Genomic DNA, 20,354 nt, shown 5'->3' on the forward strand with positions numbered 1-20,354 from the left:
AGAGGTGAGATCAGTAGTGATGAGATACCATGTGAAGATTAAAGCAGTAGCTTCAATGAAGGTAGTCGAAGAAACTGAAATTTAGAGAGATAGAGACAGAGAGATTTCAGAGAAGATTTCTTTATATTTCTTGTGTATTTTTCATCATTATCTTACATCTTTGGATATCTGTATTTATATCCTTACATACCTTGCTCTATAAGCTAAGATATGAAGTATATCCGTTTTAACAAACTTAACAACCTTAGCACCATATCCTAACAGCCTTGTAACTTCCTTGTTGATCTTGTGACACTTGTCCTCATCTAGACCCTTGAATTGCTTTCACTTGAACTCTGCTCTTGATGCTTGTTGTCCTTACTTATACTCTTACAGGTGTAAGGTGAAATCAAATTAAATGGGTCTTAATGGGTATCCATTAACAACTTAATGCGTTGGTTTGCCACCTCTAGTTGGATTGGTATAACTCATGTGGACTAGATTGGCTAATGTTCCTATGTTATTTCTCTTCGGCTCAAATTTCGGTTGGGCTACATCCCCGTCTCAGGATCCGCATTTCAGTTGAATATTGCACACGGTGATGTTAGAGATAATAAATTTTTAGATTATTTTTTGTAAACTATATGATGTGCTCTATAAAAAATGATCTAATAATTTGATTTCCCTAGTAATAGAATGGATGTACAAATGCTAACTATTACAAGAAAACGAAGATAAACAAATGACATACCAGTTATTGGTTCATTGTTCAATGTTAAAAAAAAAACTGATAGAAGGAAAAGATTTCAAACTTTCATAAGGAAATTAAATAAAGAAGGAGACATACGAAAAAAAACATATAAAAAGGATCGACACTAGTGCACTAGTGATCTTTTTGTTTTCTGACTTGCAATTTTCATTTATGGGAAAACTAATGAAAATGGCTTGAAAACATTGAATTTTAACGATAAGGACAAAATAAAGGGTAAAGTGAATAGTACCATGATTGATTTTTCGTGTAAAAATTTTATTTTTCATTAAAATGAACAGTACTGGGAGCTTTTCGTTAAAGTTCCCTTTATTTATTCGTATCATTATCTAACAAGTTGTGTAAAAATGTTTTTTATATATTAATACTAGCGTTAATGAGTTAAATAATTAGTTTATAAGAGTGGAGAAGTCGGCGAGGATTGAACTTGCATTATGATGCATAAGTATAATTATTTTCTGCCACTACAATAAAGCATCATCTGTTGTAAATATGATAGCTTTACAACAGTCAAATTAGAAGACGGATAATTCAAATTTGAGGAAATAAAAAGAAGTATACTGCATTTGCCAACTTAACTAAGCTCAAACATAAGAAAAATATTAGTCCGAAAGGTTAAGTAAAATCACTTATTCGAAAGAAAAAAAATGGAGCAATTAAAATTGCTCCGAGTATTTTTAATTCCAATATATGTGAATTTCCATGTCGTATACAAGGACGTATATGTGCAATGTATTTTCATATTAATCAATTCCTCTAAACATTAGGCTTATTTATTGATTTGTCCAGTGAAAATTGCAATTTAGTCTCATTCACCTTTTAAATCTGGTTTCGTTTCACTTTGTCATTTGAAAACTGTCATTTTCGTCTATTTTGTCAAATAAACGTTACATCCAATGATACAACTCTTCTCCAAGTTTACAACGAATTGTCATCGTCGCCAAGAAGATTAGTTGCCGTCTGAACTCAAGGGCTTGATTTGCAAGCCTTAATTCCTTTCTCCTTTTTCACTTAACCCTAATTTGTTTTCTTACGTTTCTTGCCATAATTAACATTCGACTTAGTAAATATGTGGTGAAGAACCAAAATTCTCACAAAAGTGTCACATCACCAAGCATGTGATATCTTTGTTTGTGTCAAAAATAAAATGCACATACTATTCTTTCATTCAACGTCTGTTTAACATAATGAACGAAAATAAAATGAATAACAACTTACATAGCACGAATATATTGTAACTGTAATATCTCGTGCTAATAATATAATAACATAAGCTGATACGAAACACCATAATAATGGTAATACACATGCCATTTAAGTCAACTCTCCTCCACTAAACAAACATTTAAGAACAATGAATGTTAGTTTAACATAAACCGTTCATTGAGTTGGATGATACCAAATAGGCAAAAAGATTTGGAATCAAACTTGTAGGCCATCGACCCTTATCACGTTAATATTTTACGTTTACGTGTACCTAACACTTATATATATATATATATATTAAAGAATGTTATGTGAAGCTTGATCCAATGATGGATTGCTCCTTGATCCAATATGTGTAGTCTTCTTAACATTACTCAACATATTGTACTTAAATCAATAAATTTTGAAAGTAGACCACCAACTCTACCACTGAAAGAGTAAATTGTAGCAATGATCCTTCAACTTTAACCCAATTGGAGCAATGGTCTCTCAACTAAAAATCCATTACCATTGGTTCTTCAACTTATCAAAACGTGCAGTTATGGTCATTTTGGTCAATTCCGTTAGAACTTTCGTCAAAATGAGTCACGTATCATGCACGTAAGGCTAAATCAAGAGGCAAATATGGAAAATCAAATAAGAAAAATTATATAAATGGTCCCTCAACTTTAACCCAATTGGAGCAATGATCCCTCAACTAAAACTCATTTTGACAAAATTCTGACGGAGTTGACGAAAATGACCATAACTACACGTATTGATAAGCTTAGGGACCAATGGTAATGAAATTTTAGTTGAGAGACCATTGCTCCAATTTGATTAAAGTTGAGGGATCATTTCTACAATTTACTCCGACTAAAATTAGCTTTTTAATTTTTAATAGATATGATTCCATCCAATATCTTCAATTATTAGCAAATTAGCTTTTCGATTGAAATGATTCCTTGCAATATCTTCGATTATTGGCAAAATGTCTTATGTCAAACGTATGCAGTAAATAAACTAAATAAAGTAATCAATTTATGGTTTTTTTTTTAACATTCATTAAACAAACTAAAGTCTCTAATGACAAGATGTGCCATTTGATTGTGGTTAGGGTGGACGGCAAAAGAATACATAACAATTTACATAGCACGAATATATTGTTACTGTAAGGTCTCACGCTAATAATATAATTAAGAACATAAATTGACATGAAACAACATAATAGTGGTAATACTCATGCCATATTTGTGATACCAACACTCTAGCTGATCCCGTCAGTGCGTATTTGTGAATTCAGTTAACAAAATAACTGATATGCTACACTCTAGCTGCTCCTCCGGTCTTCAACCATGCATGTTCCCCAAGTATGTATTTGTGATTCATATTTGACAAAATAACTGCTAACCTGTACTTTCTGTTCCTTAGTTCTTCAACCATGCATGTGCCCCAGGTTTAGTGATGAATACCGTGCCAAGATGGCAAGATTAATCACATAAATCAAATCATTTCAATCATATTAATCCTTTAGAATTTCTTTAAATTAATATTGCTCATGTTACGTTAATTAGGTAGATTATGAAAGAAGTTGAGGTTCTATCATAAAATTCATTAACAATATGAAGAGTATCCTAACTCCTAATATCAGTATATGCACATGCAATGTCCTTTTTTTTTCTTTTATAATATTTTGTGGTTGGAAAATTTGAGCCAGGAGATTATGTTGTGGCTGGTTGAGTACTGTATGTTGGATCAAACTATATATGCTAGTTAACCCTTGAAGAAAACAGCCACGACCTTTAACACCCCTCTTCTGCGCCTATCCTATTCTGAATATACCATGAAAACACCTCAACCTCCTCCTGTTGTTCCCCGATACTTGCAAGAAAATGAACCTAGCCAAGAAGACAAAGACCTTATATCCTCTCTACCTACAGAAAAAGGTTGGATTGGAAATAGCCTTCACAAGTACCAAGGTTTTTGGCAGGCAACTGCGCACATGCAGGGAGTTTTGGCATGCCAGAAACACTTTCGAGCTCTAGAATCTGATATCATTCTCGTTACCACTCCCAAATCAGGCACGACTTGGCTCATGGCAATTTTGTTTGCCCTAGTGAAACGAGCGCACTATCTGGACCTTCGGCGACACCCTTTGCTCACAGAAAACCCTCATGTTCTTGTGCCCTGTTTGGAGTTAGATGTCTACACTGACAAACAGGTACTTCCTGACCTCTCCTCCCTGGCCCCTCCGAGGCTCTTTTCGACTCATTTACCGTATGTGTCTCTGCCGGATTCTGTCAAACATTCCGGTTGCAAAGTTGTTTACTTGTCTAGAGATCCTAAAGATGCTTTTGTTTCACTTTGGCACTTCGTGAACAAACTGAGACCCGTGGGTAGTGGAACCATGTCACTTCACGAAGCGTTAGATAAGTTCTGCCGGGGAGTGAGTTCGTTCGGACCCTTTTGGGATCATGTACTGGGGTTTTGGAACGAGAGCTTAAAGAGACCTGAAAGTGCATTTTTCATCAAGTTTGAGGAAATGAAACAAGAGCCCGCTCTTCAACTGAGGAGGCTGGCCGAGTTCTTGGGGTGCCCATTTTCCCTGGAAGAAGAGACGCATGGAATTGTGGACGGTATCTTAAGGTTGTGTAGTTTTGACAATTTAAGCAATTTGGTTGTGAATAAAAGTGGGAAATTGCCGGCCGGTATGGAGAATAGTGCATTCTTTAGGAAAGGTGAAGTTGGAGATTCGACGAATTATTTGACCACTGCGATGGTGAAAAAACTAGACTCCATTACTCAAGAGAAGTTGTATGGTTCCGGGCTAAAGTTCTAGGGTTTGCATCGTTTTTTTCTCTCTGTGTGAGTCTCCTTGTGAGCGAGTTTTTCAAATTTTGGTAAATCGTTTTGTCACTGGCTTTAGCCATAGCCAAGGTCGGCGGCAATCCATTATCTGTGTGTGAGGGTTCTTTGTGTGTTTTTCTGTTTAGAGCTCATCTTTTAGGTTGTGCTTTTCGTTTGTAGTTGGAGGTGCCAATGTTGTTGTGTGCTTTATGTGTTTTTAAGGCCTCCACTCTTGTATATGTGGTGTGTTGGTAATAAAACGTCACCTTGTGAAAAAAAAAAAAAGGTTCTTGGGTTTGCTTATTACTGCTTATGACATCTTTATTTATTTGGGGTTGAGAAGTCATTAATGAGGAAGTGAAAGAAGGGAAATGTATGGGATCAACTAGTTCCCTAGTATTAATAAACCTTGACGTAACGCATATCAAATAGTTACCTAGTAGTAACTCATCTCTATTTTTTCCATGTGTAGCATAGGAGAAATTTGGAATTATAATAATCTCAGTACTCATGTTTAATAAACGTTGGAATAAGTCACTAATGAGAAATTGAATTATTAATTCCATATAAGTAATGATAAACTAGTGCTTAATATTTTTTGTCATCCTCTCTGCAAATCAGTAATCCAACTCTAATGACTAAAATTACCACTAGTTCCACCTTCCTAGGAAAGTTTGATCACTACTAAAAAAGGCAATAGTCAAGCCTTGAAAGTATCGAAGGAGTGAAAGTAACTTGAATCACCAACCCTGTCTCTCTTTCTCGCTCCCTTAGGCTCTTGCTTTTCGATTTGCATCAGATCTGTTTCGATGTTCAAAACTGTGATAATTAATTCGAGTTGATGCTTTAGAATATGGACCATATGGGTATATACTATAGTCTTGAATATTAGGATAACTAAATAAAATGATAAAACATAGGGAATTTTTCTAGTTTCAGTAAGTGAATTGGAAGAAAGTTGGAGTCCTTGAATTGAGTCATACAAGTGTATCTCTCCCTACAAATTGAATAATTACTTTTTTGTTTTGTTTTTAGCTTCTGTATTTTTTTTTTTTTTGCTTGGAGGGTGGAAGGAGGGAAGAAAGAAAAAGAATGAATGGAAACAACTTAACATGGCTTTAAGTTTTTAGTTTGCATGCCTTTTCTTATACGTTTATTTTACAACTTTCAGTGGCGGAGCTATAATTTCATGTGTTGGAGGATCTCACGCTTCAGTGGCGGAGCTATAATTTCAGTGGCGAAACTTGATAGAATAAAGAGAAGTGAAGACTGCACTTTAACAAGAGGGATAGAGAGAAAATGAGGTCTGACCTATAACTGAAAAGAGTTTCGATTTAGAACACACTTGAATATTAAGGGTACTAAACTGATTATAGTAGCAAGAAAAAAGAAAGGCAAGGTTGGCTAGGAACCATTCTGATAGATCCTTAGTGGCTCCGCCATTGAAATGTACACCACCATCCTTCCTTCCCTCTTCTTCCTACCTCCAAATGAAAACTAACACGAAACGATCGTTAAACGAGATCTTAATCATTATTAAGGTGACAACACAAATAATTTGGCAAACTCACTCCATCATTATCTGCACTGTCGTCTAAAGAGAAAAGGGATAAAGAGAGAGGAAAAAAAAAATCTTGTAGCTCAAACTTTAAAGTGGACCCCCACCCAAAGAAAGACTGTCTATGTAAGGCATGACGAACCCTAATTTTAGTGTGGTGGTTCATGCATGCTTTTGGCAATTGTCATTAATAATTATTAATTGTCAACTCAAAGAAACTTAATCACGTAATCAATGATAAAATACACCTACAGAGACTAATCCAGCACTTCAGACCATTGAGGGGGCGTTTGTTGCACCGGACTATCTCGGACTGGACTAGTTTCAAGGACTAAGCTGGACTGGCTTAGACTAGACTAAGCTGGACTGACTTAATGAAGCATTTGATGCAGTGCCGGATTAAGAAGCAGGATTCTAATATTATATTATTAAATCTATATATACAATATTTTATCATTAATTTAATCTAATCTACTAACTTTTTTATTATTATTTTATCATTTGGCTAGAATCATCTTCTTCCCTTATTCATTTTTATCTCCGCCCATTGACTCCCTCCCCTCTCCCTTTTTTTCTGCCTTTTCTCCCTCTTTTTCTCAGTACTACCGTCTTCCCCCAAAAAACCCCAACCCCTCCCTCTCAAGCTTTAATCGCCAATTTAATGGCAGCCATGTGAGCTTTCCTGTTCAGCTTCCTCTCTCTCTTCCCTTTGTTTTTCCGTTCAAATCCCTCTCTCTCTTCCTTTTACCTCTTTTCCCGTCCAACTTCACTTGTTCTTCCATGGGTGAGGATTGAAGTTGCAGACGGCATGGGTGGGTGGAGCTGGGTATGGGCATGGGCAGGGATTGGAGTTGCAGACGGCAAGGGGTGCAATTTGGTCGGGTCGCCGAGAATATTGTCATAGTTCTCTCGGATTTGAAACGAGGGAATGGTCTTGGTGTGGTGCTGTTATCTCGTTGGAGAGAAGACGCAACGTAGACAAAGCAAGGTCTTCGCATAGGGAGGACGCCAAGCGGCGCAAAGGAGATGAAGCAAGTCTTAGCAGTCCTGTGGTTTTCGGGGAGCTTCGCTAAGACGACCTAGCGAGGGAGATAGTCCACACGAGTCCGGGCTAGTCTCATTTAAGTTAGTCCCCAAGCTTACCAAACATGGGACAATAATCCCAGCCAGTCCAGTCCCACTTAAGAAGGTGAAACAAACGCCCCTTGAAAGGTTTATTCACAAAGGCCAAATGCTAATTTTTATTTCACTATATTTTAGTGCCTCAATGATGAAACGATTCGAAAGAACTTCTATGCATTGAGTGTGTCATTGTGACGGCATTTAAAAACTCAGGTGCTACTATGTCTTGAAATTAAAATGCATATCAGTACTTTTTTATTTTTAACAAACGATAATATCTACACTAAAGACGTGATGGATTAAGCCTCACATTGGACTAGCCATAATAATATGGTTTAAATTCGTCTTTGGCGAGAATAGAACCTAAAACCTCCCACTTATAAGTGAAGAAGAATATCACTAAAGTATAATACTAAGTGACAGCATATCAGTACTTAATTGACTTGAATCGCCCCATAGTGGCATCCCGTTGTAAGCAACTATTCCGAAAGCCAAGCCAAGTGCTGCGCTCTTTAATTTTTTTCTTGCATTGGGTCTTCATAATTTTCATTAATTTTTAGCTCTCTGTTTCCAGCGCAAGGCGGCCCATGTTTTTTATGATGAAGCCCATAGGCCCAAGCATTTTTCGTGGGCTCAACTCAAGCCTCAGAAGTCAGATTCAACGTTACATCACAATGACAAACTGATTTGGAAAAATATGTATTTCATTTATAATTCATATTTGCTTGCTGCTTCATCCAAGTTTTAGAAGAAATCGTTAAAAATCACACTATATATGCAAAGCAATTCATCGAATCTAGTTGAAATCGTTGGGTTTGCCAATTTTGATGTTCTGCTCGCCTAAGAAAGCCGTTATAGCGTTCTTTTCCCAGCTTTTAAAACTCCTGCAATCAACAATCAAAAGTTGTATAAGATAACTTTTCAATAATACTTCCGCAAGCGAAAACAAAATCTCTCATGCAATCAACAGACGTCGGCTTGCCTAAGAGTTGTAGCTTTCAACCCTCTTGTGTTTCAGATTACATCTTTTGGGACCTAAAAATGTTTGATATGCAAGTCATGTATTAACAAAAACCTAACTTACTTTTGATCAAGATGAGCTATAACTTCCCCACCAGGGAAAGCCGACTGGGTAGCCTCAAATGCTGCTTTGATTGCGTGTTTCCAAGTTCCACCAATGTCCTTCGTATCTTTTGCATTTGTTCCTGCTTTGGACTGATTTGGATCTTCCATCGGCAAGGAATAACCCGAAAGTAGATGGCCTACCCACACCCCATCTTTCCTGTACTTGCAAAGAACGGGACTATGTTCACGGAGTAAACCAAATCTCTCCACTTTATCTATCATCAATAAATATTTCTACATTACATATTAAATCCAGACAGCAATCAGACTAGTATAAGATATTCACAGAACACATGTGAAAAAAGGTAAATGCAACGCATACAAATTTCAAAGAGATGAAAGGGGAAGCGAGAAGAGGGAAGGAGAAAGAGGGGGGGGGGGGGGGGGGGGAAGGGAGAGAGAGAGAGATGAAGAAAGTGCCATCTATAGTCTGGTAATCCCATTTGTTTTTAGCGGATTATTTACCTATTATTTACTTCAACACAATCAATCAAAATGATGAGGTTCAGTTCACAGTTAATAAGTGATGCATCAAACCGCAAAAGAAGGAAACAAAGAATAAAGCTGGATATGAGCAAACTGTAAAATGCTATAACTTACAGGACTATATCCATATGCCGAGGAGCATAATGTCCACCACCTAATCCAAGAAGAATTTTATTCTTATCCTTCTCCCTAGATCGCCAATAATATAGAAAATGAAGTTAGAAAAGCATCAAACTTTGGTTAAAATTGCAAACAAAGACATGAGCTTTTCAAGAAAATCAATATACCCGTTCCAGTTTCCAACAGCAACTCCTCCTCCAAGCCCAAGTCCTTCCCAAACCAACTGCAAGAACAGAAATTGCCACCAATTTACTCTCATGAGTCGTTTATTCTATTATTTTTAAGATCAGGGAAAACTAGAAACATTACGAAGAGGAAAGTATTTATTCAACAATAGGACGTATCAATGACTCTTGCTCAAATGATTGAAATGGTTAACTGTGTACTTAACTAGAGCAATAACTTGTGCTGCATCCTGCCTTTTCCAGTACTCATCTGTACTGCCTATATCAACCAGAAGGAACAAATAAAAAAAAACAAAGAAACCCTCAAGTGCATGGCAAAAAATACGAAAAACCATGTCATATGCCGAAACTTCAGACCGAGCAGTTACAACAATAGAAATAGCAGAAGCAGTAAACTTTACCCTTTGAAGGAAATAAATCAATTCTACGAACTGATCATCAAAAGGTATAAAAAAAATGTTCATAAGATTACTAAAAACGCATTGGAGGAAAGTAAAAATTCATGCCGCGCAATGGAAATATGTATAATTTTCCCTTCCAACAAAAAGAACAAATAGCATCATGCAATGTAATTCCAGAATGAAAAGCATAAGAGCAACGGGGTTTATCAAAAACTCACCAATCTCTACGAACATAGTGGGCGTATTCGTTACCGGTCCATGATGCGTACCCTCCAATGTAATCTACATTCAAGCATACACAACGGTATAAATTATGAACACACAGACTCAGACTCACACACACACATTTACACAAACATATGACGAGCATTAAAAACGGAGATCAAGAGAGTGAGAAGGAAACCTCGAACTCAGGAACCAGGTTGTGGGCTTGGGCAAGCTTCTTCAGGTGCCTGAGCCAGGGTCCAATGCGGGGGCTTGGCGGCGCAGCCCAACCCGGCTTCCCGCCTTGCGGCCCAGCCTCGCCTTCCCGCAGATGAGGGATTCCGATCGGGTGTACCGTCAGTGCCGGCCGGTTGGAGACGGCGGTGTGTTTGCTCAGGAATATCACCTCGTCGACTCGCTCCCCGGTGGCCTCCTCCCACCGCCTGTCCAAGTCGTCTTCTTCCACAATTCCCCTGCTGTGTAGCAAAACTCTCACTCCTCCTCCTCCATTAGCAAACCCCTTCATGTCCTGTAAACAGGAAGGGGAGGGGTCCCACCCGGGCATGGCTAGGAGGGCATGGGCCGGGTTGATGGAGGCCGGGTCGGTCGTCGTCGCCACGATCAGCGTCACCATCTCCTTTGTCGTTTCTGTGGCTGTGCAGCTAGCAGCGTTGCGGAGGGGAAAAATGCTTTTGTTTACTGTTTTGCCGCGACTGGCAATGAAGTGAGAGATGGCCTTAAACGACGTCGGGTTGAGGAGCTTTGCCATTTGGGCATTTGACTGTTTCGTCCAATGGCTTGGATTTGAAAAGATTCAAGTTGACAAGATAAAAACAACTACGTCTCTTGTAATTTGATTTTGGTCTCATTTTATATTTATAACTCAAAAATCATTACTTTTTTACTTCAAAATTTGTTCGTTTTACAGGATTCTCTTTCCATGACACTCATAGTCGCCTACTAAAATATATATATAACTCAACACTCAATAAAACTATGTCACATATGCAATAAATTTGACTATTACTCCTCTTAGCATTTAACAATAAAAAATATTAAATTAAAAGAAATTGGAGAAATGAAAAAAATAATAATAATTAGCCTTGTGCACTTAAATCAAACCTACATAAAAAATTAACATATTTAAAATAAATGTGGAACAATTTTGAGATTTATAGAGACGACTTTTGAATTTTAAAGAACAAAATTGAATCAAAATTGAGTTTTAAATAATAAAGTAGAATGAATTTTAAGTTTCCAAAAACTGTAATGACGATTTTCAAAATCGAAATTTAGGACATAGCTTAAAATAAACCTAAAAACTAAACATTCTAGCGTGTGGGACGAATAAGCGGAAATCTTTGATAATGGACGACATAAAGGGCGGTGTCGTCCGCGGCTAGATAAACGACATCAAGAAAGCACAGTGATCAGGGGGCGTTAGAAATTGCAGACAGCGTGGGAGGGAAGGGGATAGATGTTGAAGTTGCAGCGGTTATCTCTCGCGATGGCTCTCAAACCCCACCGCCTTCACTCCAGTATCTCTCTCTCTCTCCTCTGTATTTTTATTTCCAGTTAAGCTTTTTGGAATTTACACTGGGAGTAATTGGCTCGCTTACAGTTGCAGATACGACGTCGCAGAGCGGACCCAAAAAGGCGAGGACGATGACCACCGAAACCTCCTCCATGAAAGACGCCTTCTCCAAATACGCCGATTACCTCAACAATCTTGTAATCCCTAATTTAAACTTCACCAATTTGCAGCTCTGCGAGCGATTCGAAGGTTTTTACAAGGTGGGTTTTTGCCTGTTTTGTTTGTAGAATGACAAGCGGGAAAGGGTCGTAAAAGCAAGTCGCGATATCACCATTAACAGCAAAAAGGTCATCTTTCAGGTTCACAGGTAAGAAAGCTGCGACCTTTTGCTTCAAATTGTGTTTCTATTTTTTGGGTTTTGGATTTTGGTTTTTATTTTTTAATTTTTTGTAATTTTATTTATATTATCATTGAAATGCTGTTGCTGTGGAATTTGAACTTGAACAGAATCAGTAAACACAACAAAGAGGAAGTCCTGCAGAAGGCTGAAAAGGATTTAGTAGCTGTGACGGATCAGTACATTTCCCGGCTGGTTAGAGAGCTGCAGGGGACTGATTTTTGGAAGCTGAGACGAGCATACTCACCTGGGGTGAGTGTGGAGTTCTCCTGCTTGTGCTTCTAAATGTCGGGTTTCCGTTAATACCTGGTTAACTCACTTGTCAGTTTATGCTTGGACTTGTGCAGGTACAAGAATATGTTGAAGCTGCAACCTTCTGTAAATTTTGCAGGACTGGGACTCTTTTAAATCTTGAGGAGATAAATGCCACCTTGCTGCCACTCAGTGATCCGTCTCTTGAACCTTTGCAGATCAATGTACTTGATTATCTGCTCGGGGTATTTTCTTCAACTTGCGGTTAAAATTATTTGCGTGAAATGAAAACTGTATGCCAGTTGATTAATTGAATATGGTTTTGGGATTAAGTGGACTGAATTCACTTTGTCTGTGTTTATCAAAGAAAAACATGTGTTAGTGTAACTCAGGGACACACACACACACACTTAAAAATAAATACATTGGGAAGTGATGTCTTTATGCACCTGTTAGATTTAACGAGAGCTTTTGTATAAACACTTTCTACATCCATTTCTCAACGACACATATGTTTATGTTATCAGAAGAGTAACTCAGTGTTGTACTACTGCAGCTTGCAGATTTGACTGGAGAGCTGATGCGGCTGGCAATTGGTCGAATTTCAGATGGAGAACTTGAATTTGCTGATAAGATATGCAAGTTTGTGCGTGAAATTTACAGGGAACTGACCCTTGTTGTTCCATTTATGGATGAGAGCAATGACATGAAGACAAAAATGGATACAATGCTTCAAAGTGTTATGAAGATAGAAAATGGTATAGTTTCGATGTCCAAAACTGTAATTGCATTTGAATTCATGCTTTAGAATATGGATATATAATATAGTCTTGCATATTGGGAATAACTAAATGAAATGGTAAAACATAGGGAAATTTTCTCCTTCCAATTTGTGAATTCGAACAAAGTTGGAGTCCTTGAATTTTGAGCCATACAAGTGTATCTCTCCCTACAAATTGAGAATAAGAAGACATGAAAACTTTGAAAACATTTCAGAAGTAGTAATCAACCGTAACTAAATTCCGAATTCATATTATAATCTTAAATTGTGATTTTATCTTTTTTGCATGTATACTAGCAGAGCTCTAATAACTTCTTAATTTTTCTTTGTAAAAGTTTCTATCACTCATTTTTTCGTCCCAAAAGAGAAATCCTTTTTGGTAACTTGTGATCTTTCTGTAGCTTGCTTCGGTGTTCATGTGAGAGGATCAGAGTATATGCCGCTACTTGGCTCCGACGATCCAACTTCCTTCTTATTGGCAGTGCCCGATGTCGAAATATGATGTAATTCCTGATTGTCACATTCTCATTCCTTCTACCTAATTACTTATATTATGAGGTGTTATAATTAACTAAGGAGAAGAGTTCTTGATTTCGACAAGGGTTGTATCTCAAGGAGCATATATTGCCACTTGCATTTTGTTCGGATGTATTTGCGGTTCATCATCATTATCTTCTGGTCGCTGGTTGATGAACAATTCCTGCGTATGTTTTCTCAGTAAAGCAGTAAGCTTTAAAATTCTTCTCTTTGTAATTTTTTGAGGATTAGATTTGTAGAGCTTGGAGCGAAACCCTTTGACATGAGGTTCACATGAGAGTGCAGGATTGCCCTTTCCTGGTAATTTCTTACTTTAATCAATTTATGCGAACATCTCCCTGCAGTTTAGTATTGAACTCACTAAAAATATATATTATCATTGCATTCATGTGAATTGCAACTTTACATAATAAGTCATAGCTCTTATAAATTCAAAGATTTGTATAGTTACCAAGGCCGGTCCTAAGTTTTTGGGTGCTCAATGCGAAAGCTCAAAATATGGCTTTTTTTAATACGGAAACATATGTTTAAAAAAAATTATTTAACAAGGGCTGAAACCCAGTTGAAGCTGGGGGGCTAGGCCCTCACGTTCAAATTATATTACTTGAGAAAATATACAGGGGGGACATGGTACCTAAACCCTGACAGTCAAAAGTACATGATATAACAAAAATTTCCTATCAAAATTATCATTCCAACACATATTATATATTATAAAAACCCTAACATCTATTATATTATAAAAGCCCCAACACATAGTCATAACATATTAGAAAAATTGATAAAATTGAAACTAAAAATTGGGTTTAAAATGAAATCAAATAATTCAATTCATTAACAACAACAATTCTATACATCAATTATCATATAATTATATGTCACTTGCAAAATTTTATATTAAATTATGAATTAATAATTCAAATTTTAAAAATTAGTTTACCTCAAAACTCAAAATGATTGGTGAATGGTGCAGCGCTAAGGAGTTTTGGGAGTTAAAATGTTGCACTTGCAGCCAATGGAATTGGGAGAAAAGGACAAAGATGACAAGACAGTGGGGAAAGTGGGAAACAAAGTGGGGTGGGGAATTGGGAAAAAGAGGGGATGTGTTAGGAACTTGGGGTTAATTGGGGACAAGTGGTCCCCCTTATGTTCTTTTTAAAATGCCCAAAACTTGGGTCGTTACATCTTTTGTCAAACTTGGGCTCTTGCCCTCCAGCCCCTATTTTGGGCTTTGGACACTGACCTGTTGCCATTGGGCCTGGGCCAGGCCTGAGTTACAACGTGAATGACTATCCCACAATTTCTAATCGTGCTCAACCGCTCCATTTTTTTTTTCATTTCCTTTTGACACCATCACACAACCTTCATGATTTTCTTTATTTTTTAGGGAACTTTAACGAAAAGCTCCCGGTATTGTTCATTTTAACGAAAAATCACATTTTTACACTAAAAAGTCAATCATGGCACTATTTACTTTACCCTTTATTTTGTCCTTATCGTTAAAACTCAAAGTTTTTAAGTCATTTTCATTAGTTTTCCTTATTTTTTATTATATTTTTCTTTCCCCTTCATGTGGACACCAGCAACTTTCACTCATCCTTTCATTTTTTTTAATTCTTTTCTCTCTTCTCACTTATATTTATATTATATTTTTATGACAAAATTACCATATTACTCCTACATTATTTGATGCATTATTTTGGACTGCCTTTGAACTTTTTTGTTTTGGGGGCATTTTTATCCAAATGTTTTTTGGTGAAACCGTGACCCCAAATTGGGGTTGCTGACTATATATATATAAAGATTAAAGAATGTCATGTGCAGCTTGATCCAATGGTGGATTGCCCTTTGACACGAGGTTCACATGAGAATGTAGGATTTGTCTTTCCTGGTAATTTCTTATAGGTTGTATGTTTAATGTTGAATGATGAAACAAAATTGGTAATGTTTGGGAGACTGGAGACAAAATTTACAAATTAAATTATGTGTCACTAATAAGAATGAGCACGTTTACCAACGCTTAAGCAATAACCACTCATTAAATTTCATGTCCTTTAGTTTTAAAAATTTTGTCTACAAATTTAATCTCTCTAACATTATGCAACAAAATTATTTAATATATTGCTTTACCTAAATCAATAAATTTGAAAGTAAACCACCAACTCCGCCACTGAAATTAGTTTTTCGATAGCTATGATTCCATCCAATATCTACAATGGTTTTTATCACAAATAGTCCTTGAAATCGACCCATCTCATCAAGATGGTTCCTGAAATTGAAAATTGATCAATGTAGTCCCTGAAATTGAATGCCGCAAATCAATGTAATCCTTCTGTCACAATTCCGTCAAAAATTGTGTTAAGTGTTGATGTATCAAGTAATTGCATCTCATAAGTCTAATTAAATATTATTATATAAATTAAAAATATTTAAAAAATAAAAAATAATTTTTTATTTCTATATAATTATAAACTTAAAAAAAACAAAAGAAGATTACTGTTTATCTTCTCCCCACCCCATTCGAGCAACACCCAGCCCCCGCCCCACCCCCACCCCCACCCCATCTGCAGTATTCAACTAAATTAAAACAGTACTCTACTTCCTCCTCCCCTACTCTGCATTGCGGAGTGATATTTCTCCTCTCGACTTGGCTTCCATAGCCAGAAAGCTTACTTCTGCAGCAGCAAAGAGCAGCAGGAAGCAATCTCCATCTGTCCCTCAATCTCCTATGACTTATTCTTCAAGCATGAGCGGCCAGTTTTTCCCAAGCCCTATGTGGAGCTCTTCGTCGTCGCCGGGGAGGAGTCCGGGCAGGTTTGTGGAGTAGGAGAATTTGGGTATGATGGTGGATTATGGCTCTCAGAGATCGTCGCGTCGTTCGTGGAAGCCGCTGTTGGATACGATAACGGAGAGATGGGGTGGAGGTGGGGTGGGGGCTGGGTGTTGCTCGGATGGGGTGGGGAAGAAGATAAACAGTAATCTTTTTTTCTTTTTTTTAAGTTTATAATTATATAGAAATAAAAATTATTTATTATTATTTAAATATTTTTAATTTATATAATAATATTTAATTCATGAGACCTAATTACTTAACACATCAGCACTTAACTGAATTTTTTACGGAATTGTGATGGAAAAACCATATTGATTTGCAGCATTCAATTTCAGAGACTACATTGATCGATTTTCAATTTCGACCATCTTGATTGGATTGGTCAATTTCAGAAATTATTTGTGATAAAAGCCTTATCTTCAATTATTTTTATGTTGGGACAATATCAATTATTGGCAAAATGTCTGCTGTCAAGCGGTCAAGGTATGCAGTAAATAAACTAAATAAAGAAGTCAATTTATGGTTTTTTTTTAACAAAATGAGGATCTTCTTCGGATCCTCTTTATGAGAATACATATGATCTTTTAATCGTATTTGTTCATCGTAAAGACGTGTCATTTGACTGTGAGTAGGGTGGGTTGAAATGCCTTTAGCCTTTCCATGTCACACTGAAGATAGTCTTACCCTTCAGGGTGTAGGATATCTCATACTTAGGCAAAAGAATACATAACAACTTACATAACACAAATATATTGTTACCGTAAAGTCTCGTGCTAATAATCAATGTTCTAAAATCCGCTAGGCGCTAGTAGTGCGGCGGGCAGGGACCTAGCGCCTAGGCGGCTAGACGGAGCCTAGACGAATTTATATAAATTTATTATATAGCTTGTAAATAAATGTATATTTACACCTAAAAAAACTATATTCCTATGGATAATAAAATAATGATAAAATGCAAAAATAAAAGTAGAAGACCACACAAAGAATATACCTCCAAAAAGACCTTGTATGTATAGTTATTTACAAGGAAAACCCTATAACCTAAAGATGATAAAAGATTCGACAACTTCTAGATATTTTGTTTAATTTGTTATATATTCTCAATCCATTATTTTATTAAACAAGTCTTTCTCTTTATTCATTGAATCATTTCTGACACCCCAATTGTCATCTTCTTTTTATTTATGCCGTCAATTTCAAAGTCTCCATCCCTTATCTTCACTAGGGGTGGGCACGATTTGGTTCAGTGCGGTTTTGAGTGAAACCGAAATCTTTTATTATTCGGTTCGGTGCAGTTTTAAACGATTTCAGTTTGGTTTTTAAGAAAAAATGAACAATTTGCAATTTAACATATTAATAAGCATTTCCCAGTAGCAATAGGAAAAAGACATTTGTTATGTAAACAATTAGCATGTTGCATGCAGTTGTGATGTTAAAATATGGTTTGTGCAACAAAATAGTGTCATCATGCTTTAAATGAGTGGACTTCATTAGATCATTGTTCGACTCTTGATAACATGATTAGTCCACCCTTGTATATTTATGTGTATGTGTGTGTGTAGATGGTATAAAATAAACAAAGGTCCTTCAAGTTTCGGTTTCGGTTTTCGATTCTAAGTGCCCACCCCAAATCTTCACTTCTCCATCAAACCGTAGACCCCTTGGTTTAAACAACCCAATTACCCTCTTCCTACGCTTAGGGCGGTCTAGAGATTTTTGAGGTCCGGAGCGACACCAAAAAATGTATCCTCAGTTTATATAAGAAAATTATTTGGTGTCACACGTAAGACATCGATAAAATTATACTTAGAAAAATCACTTCAAACTTAATAATTTAGAAACACGGAAAAACTAATTTATTTTGTATCGTGAGAAGGAAACAAAAAAAATCCGGGTTTACATGTAGATTGATATGAGTTTTGTTTTCCATCTAAACTTTAAAAGTGTTTTTGTATAAATTGTGAGGTGTTTTTTCTTATTTATTTACTAACCTTGTCAACAGGGGATTAAAAAAATAATGATGTTTTTGAGTCTTTAATTTATATGTATAAGTAATAAATTGGTACTAAATTAAACTTTTTGATGACATATTATATAATTTGCAAATTTGGTTTAAAAATTTGGTCAACGCATTACTCTTTGTTGAAGATTAGACTTGAATTGGAACAAATGTTTAAGAATAACGACCCACATAGCTACTAGCTACTAATTAAAAATAAATTAACAACCAAACAAAAATTCGTAAAAATTGAAAAGAATAAACATGCACTTAGCATCTCAAACTTAGGGCCTCTCGTTAATTGATTCTAATTAAACTTCTTGATCATTTAGCCAAATTTTATATATTTATACTCTTATTAAAAGAAATTTGTAAAAATTGAAAGGTAAATAAGCTACATGAATACACTCAATTTTTCTTCGTAAAAGTTTCTATCACTCTTTTTTTCGTCCCAAAAGAGAAATCATTTTTAGTAACTTGTGATCTTTCTGTAGCTTGCTTCGGTGTTCATGTGAGAGGATCACAGTATATGCCGCTACTTGGCTCCGACGATCCAACTTCCTTCTTATTGGCAGTGCCCGATTTTGAAATATGATGTAATTTTTTATTGTCACATTCTCATTCTTACTACTTAATTACTTATATTATGAGGTGTTCTAATTAACCAAGGAGAAAAGTTCTTGATTTCGACAAGGGTTGTATTTCAAGGAGCACATATAGCCACTTGCATTTTGTTCGGATGTATTTGCGGTTCATCATCATCTTCTTCAGGTCGCTGCTTGATGAACAATTCCTGCGTATGCTTTCTCAGTAAAGCAGTAAGCTTTAAAATTCTGCTTTCTGTAATGTTTTTGAGGATTAGATTTGTAGAGCTTGGAGCGAAACCCTTTGACACGAGGTTCACGTGAGAATGCAGGATTGCCCTTTCCTGTTAATTTCTTATAGGTTATCTGGTAATTTCTTACTTTAATCAATTTATGCGAAGATGTCCCTGCAGTTTAGTATTGAACTCACTAATAATATATTTTATCATTGCATTCATGTGAGTTGAACACATCGATACCTCCTTCCAAGTGTCGTTAAATCATGTAATCGTCTGCATTTACATTGCTACTTGAGGAGACAGACTTGTGCTTCTGATATACTTTCATCCTTGGCATTAGGCAAGAATTACAATTATAATTACAATTAATTTCAATTGGACGACTTTTTCTTTTTTGGGTCAAACAAGATCACTTCCATTAAAAACTAGTACAATGAGCAAAAGGACCCAGCAAAACAACAAATAAAGCTAAAGGCTCAACCAAAAAGAGAGCTCCAACCCAATATATAGCGGGTAGACTTCACAAACTTAAGCCTGAAGGCTGTAAAAACAAACAAGAAAATGCATAACAACTTACATAGCATGAATATATTGTAACTGTAATATCTTGTGCTAATAATATAAGAACATAAGTTAATACGAAACATCATAATAGTGGTTATACACATGTCATATAAGTCAATTCTCCTCCAATAAACAAACATTTAAGAACAATGAATGTTAGTTTAACATAAACCATTCATTGAGTTGGATGATACCAAATAGGTAAAAAGATTTGGAATCAAACATGTGGGACCATCGACCCTTATCACATTAATATTTTACATTTACGTGTACCTATCACTTTTATATATATATATATATATATTATTTTTTGAACAATCGATATATATATTAAAGAATGTTATGTTCAGCTTGATCCAATGATGGATTGCCCTTTGATACGAGGTTCACATGAGAACGTAGGATTTGCCTTTCTTGGTAATTTCTTATAAGTTATTTGTTTGATGTTGAAGAAACAAAAATAGTAATGTAGGGAGACCAAATTTAGAGACCAAATTTACAAACTAAATGATGTGTCACCAATAGGAATGAGCACATTTTTGTCAACGCCACCTAAGTAATTAACTAATCATCAACTTTCATGTCATTTAGTTTTCAAAATTTTGTTTACAAATTTAGTTTTCCTAACATTACTCAACATACTGTACTTAAAT

The 20,354-nt window shown here is 36.1% G+C and overlaps 3 protein-coding genes across 7 annotated transcripts; 2 read left to right on the forward strand and 1 right to left on the reverse strand.

Annotated features, from left to right (window-relative positions):
• Window positions 1–3,690: 3,690 nt before the first annotated feature.
• On the forward strand, window positions 3,691–5,086 carry LOC126607028 (cytosolic sulfotransferase 12-like). Its single transcript, XM_050274439.1, has one exon. The coding sequence runs from the start codon at window positions 3,777–3,779 to the stop codon at window positions 4,770–4,772; it is 996 nt and encodes a 331-aa protein (XP_050130396.1). The 5' UTR covers window positions 3,691–3,776; the 3' UTR covers window positions 4,773–5,086.
• A 3,060-nt stretch (window positions 5,087–8,146) lies between these two features.
• LOC126607024 (D-aminoacyl-tRNA deacylase-like) lies at window positions 8,147–10,782 on the reverse strand. The gene is made up of 7 exons (XM_050274436.1): window positions 10,181–10,782; window positions 9,996–10,059; window positions 9,583–9,635; window positions 9,359–9,414; window positions 9,186–9,260; window positions 8,545–8,742; window positions 8,147–8,344 (listed from the first exon to the last, which is right to left on the reverse strand). Exons 1-7 carry the CDS (start codon window positions 10,748–10,750, stop codon window positions 8,257–8,259), a joined length of 1,104 nt encoding a protein of 367 aa, XP_050130393.1. The 5' UTR covers window positions 10,751–10,782; the 3' UTR covers window positions 8,147–8,256.
• Window positions 10,783–11,354: 572 nt separating this feature from the next.
• On the forward strand, window positions 11,355–19,435 carry LOC126607031 (uncharacterized). Of its 5 annotated transcripts, none has more exons than XM_050274443.1 (8): window positions 11,355–11,519; window positions 11,603–11,712; window positions 11,803–11,882; window positions 12,023–12,164; window positions 12,260–12,409; window positions 12,721–12,922; window positions 13,347–13,448; window positions 19,177–19,435. In XM_050274443.1, exons 1-7 carry the CDS (start codon window positions 11,459–11,461, stop codon window positions 13,445–13,447), a joined length of 846 nt encoding a protein of 281 aa, XP_050130400.1. In that variant the 5' UTR covers window positions 11,355–11,458; the 3' UTR covers window position 13,448; window positions 19,177–19,435. The 5 variants fall into 5 exon arrangements, with proteins under 5 accessions (XP_050130400.1, XP_050130401.1, XP_050130399.1 ...); XM_050274444.1 differs by lacking the exons at window positions 13,347–13,448; window positions 19,177–19,435 and adding exons at window positions 18,809–18,910; window positions 19,009–19,104; XM_050274442.1 differs by lacking the exon at window positions 19,177–19,435 and adding an exon at window positions 13,547–13,786.
• Window positions 19,436–20,354: the final 919 nt, after the last annotated feature.

This window comes from Malus sylvestris, chromosome 16 (assembly GCF_916048215.2).
Source record: "Malus sylvestris chromosome 16, drMalSylv7.2, whole genome shotgun sequence".
NCBI classification, from domain to species: domain Eukaryota; kingdom Viridiplantae; phylum Streptophyta; class Magnoliopsida; order Rosales; family Rosaceae; genus Malus; species Malus sylvestris.

Excerpts from the sequence above, each read along its gene's own strand:
- LOC126607028 (XM_050274439.1), top strand. The coding sequence starts at position 3,777 with ATGAAAACACCTCAACCTCCTCCTGTTGTTCCCCGATACTTGCAAGAA.
- LOC126607024 (XM_050274436.1), bottom strand. The coding sequence starts at position 10,750 with ATGGCAAAGCTCCTCAACCCGACGTCGTTTAAGGCCATCTCTCACTTC. Across the intron at positions 9,261-9,358 it reads GCTGTTGGAAACTGGAACGG|GGAGAAGGATAAGAATAAAA; the intron begins GTATATTGATTT and ends TTGGCGATCTAG. Across the intron at positions 8,345-8,544 it reads ATAGCTCATCTTGATCAAAA|GAGTTTTAAAAGCTGGGAAA; the intron begins GTAAGTTAGGTT and ends TGTTGATTGCAG.
- LOC126607031 (XM_050274443.1), top strand. The coding sequence starts at position 11,459 with ATGTTGAAGTTGCAGCGGTTATCTCTCGCGATGGCTCTCAAACCCCAC. Across the intron at positions 11,883-12,022 it reads GTCATCTTTCAGGTTCACAG|AATCAGTAAACACAACAAAG; the intron begins GTAAGAAAGCTG and ends GAACTTGAACAG. Across the intron at positions 12,165-12,259 it reads GACGAGCATACTCACCTGGG|GTACAAGAATATGTTGAAGC; the intron begins GTGAGTGTGGAG and ends GGACTTGTGCAG.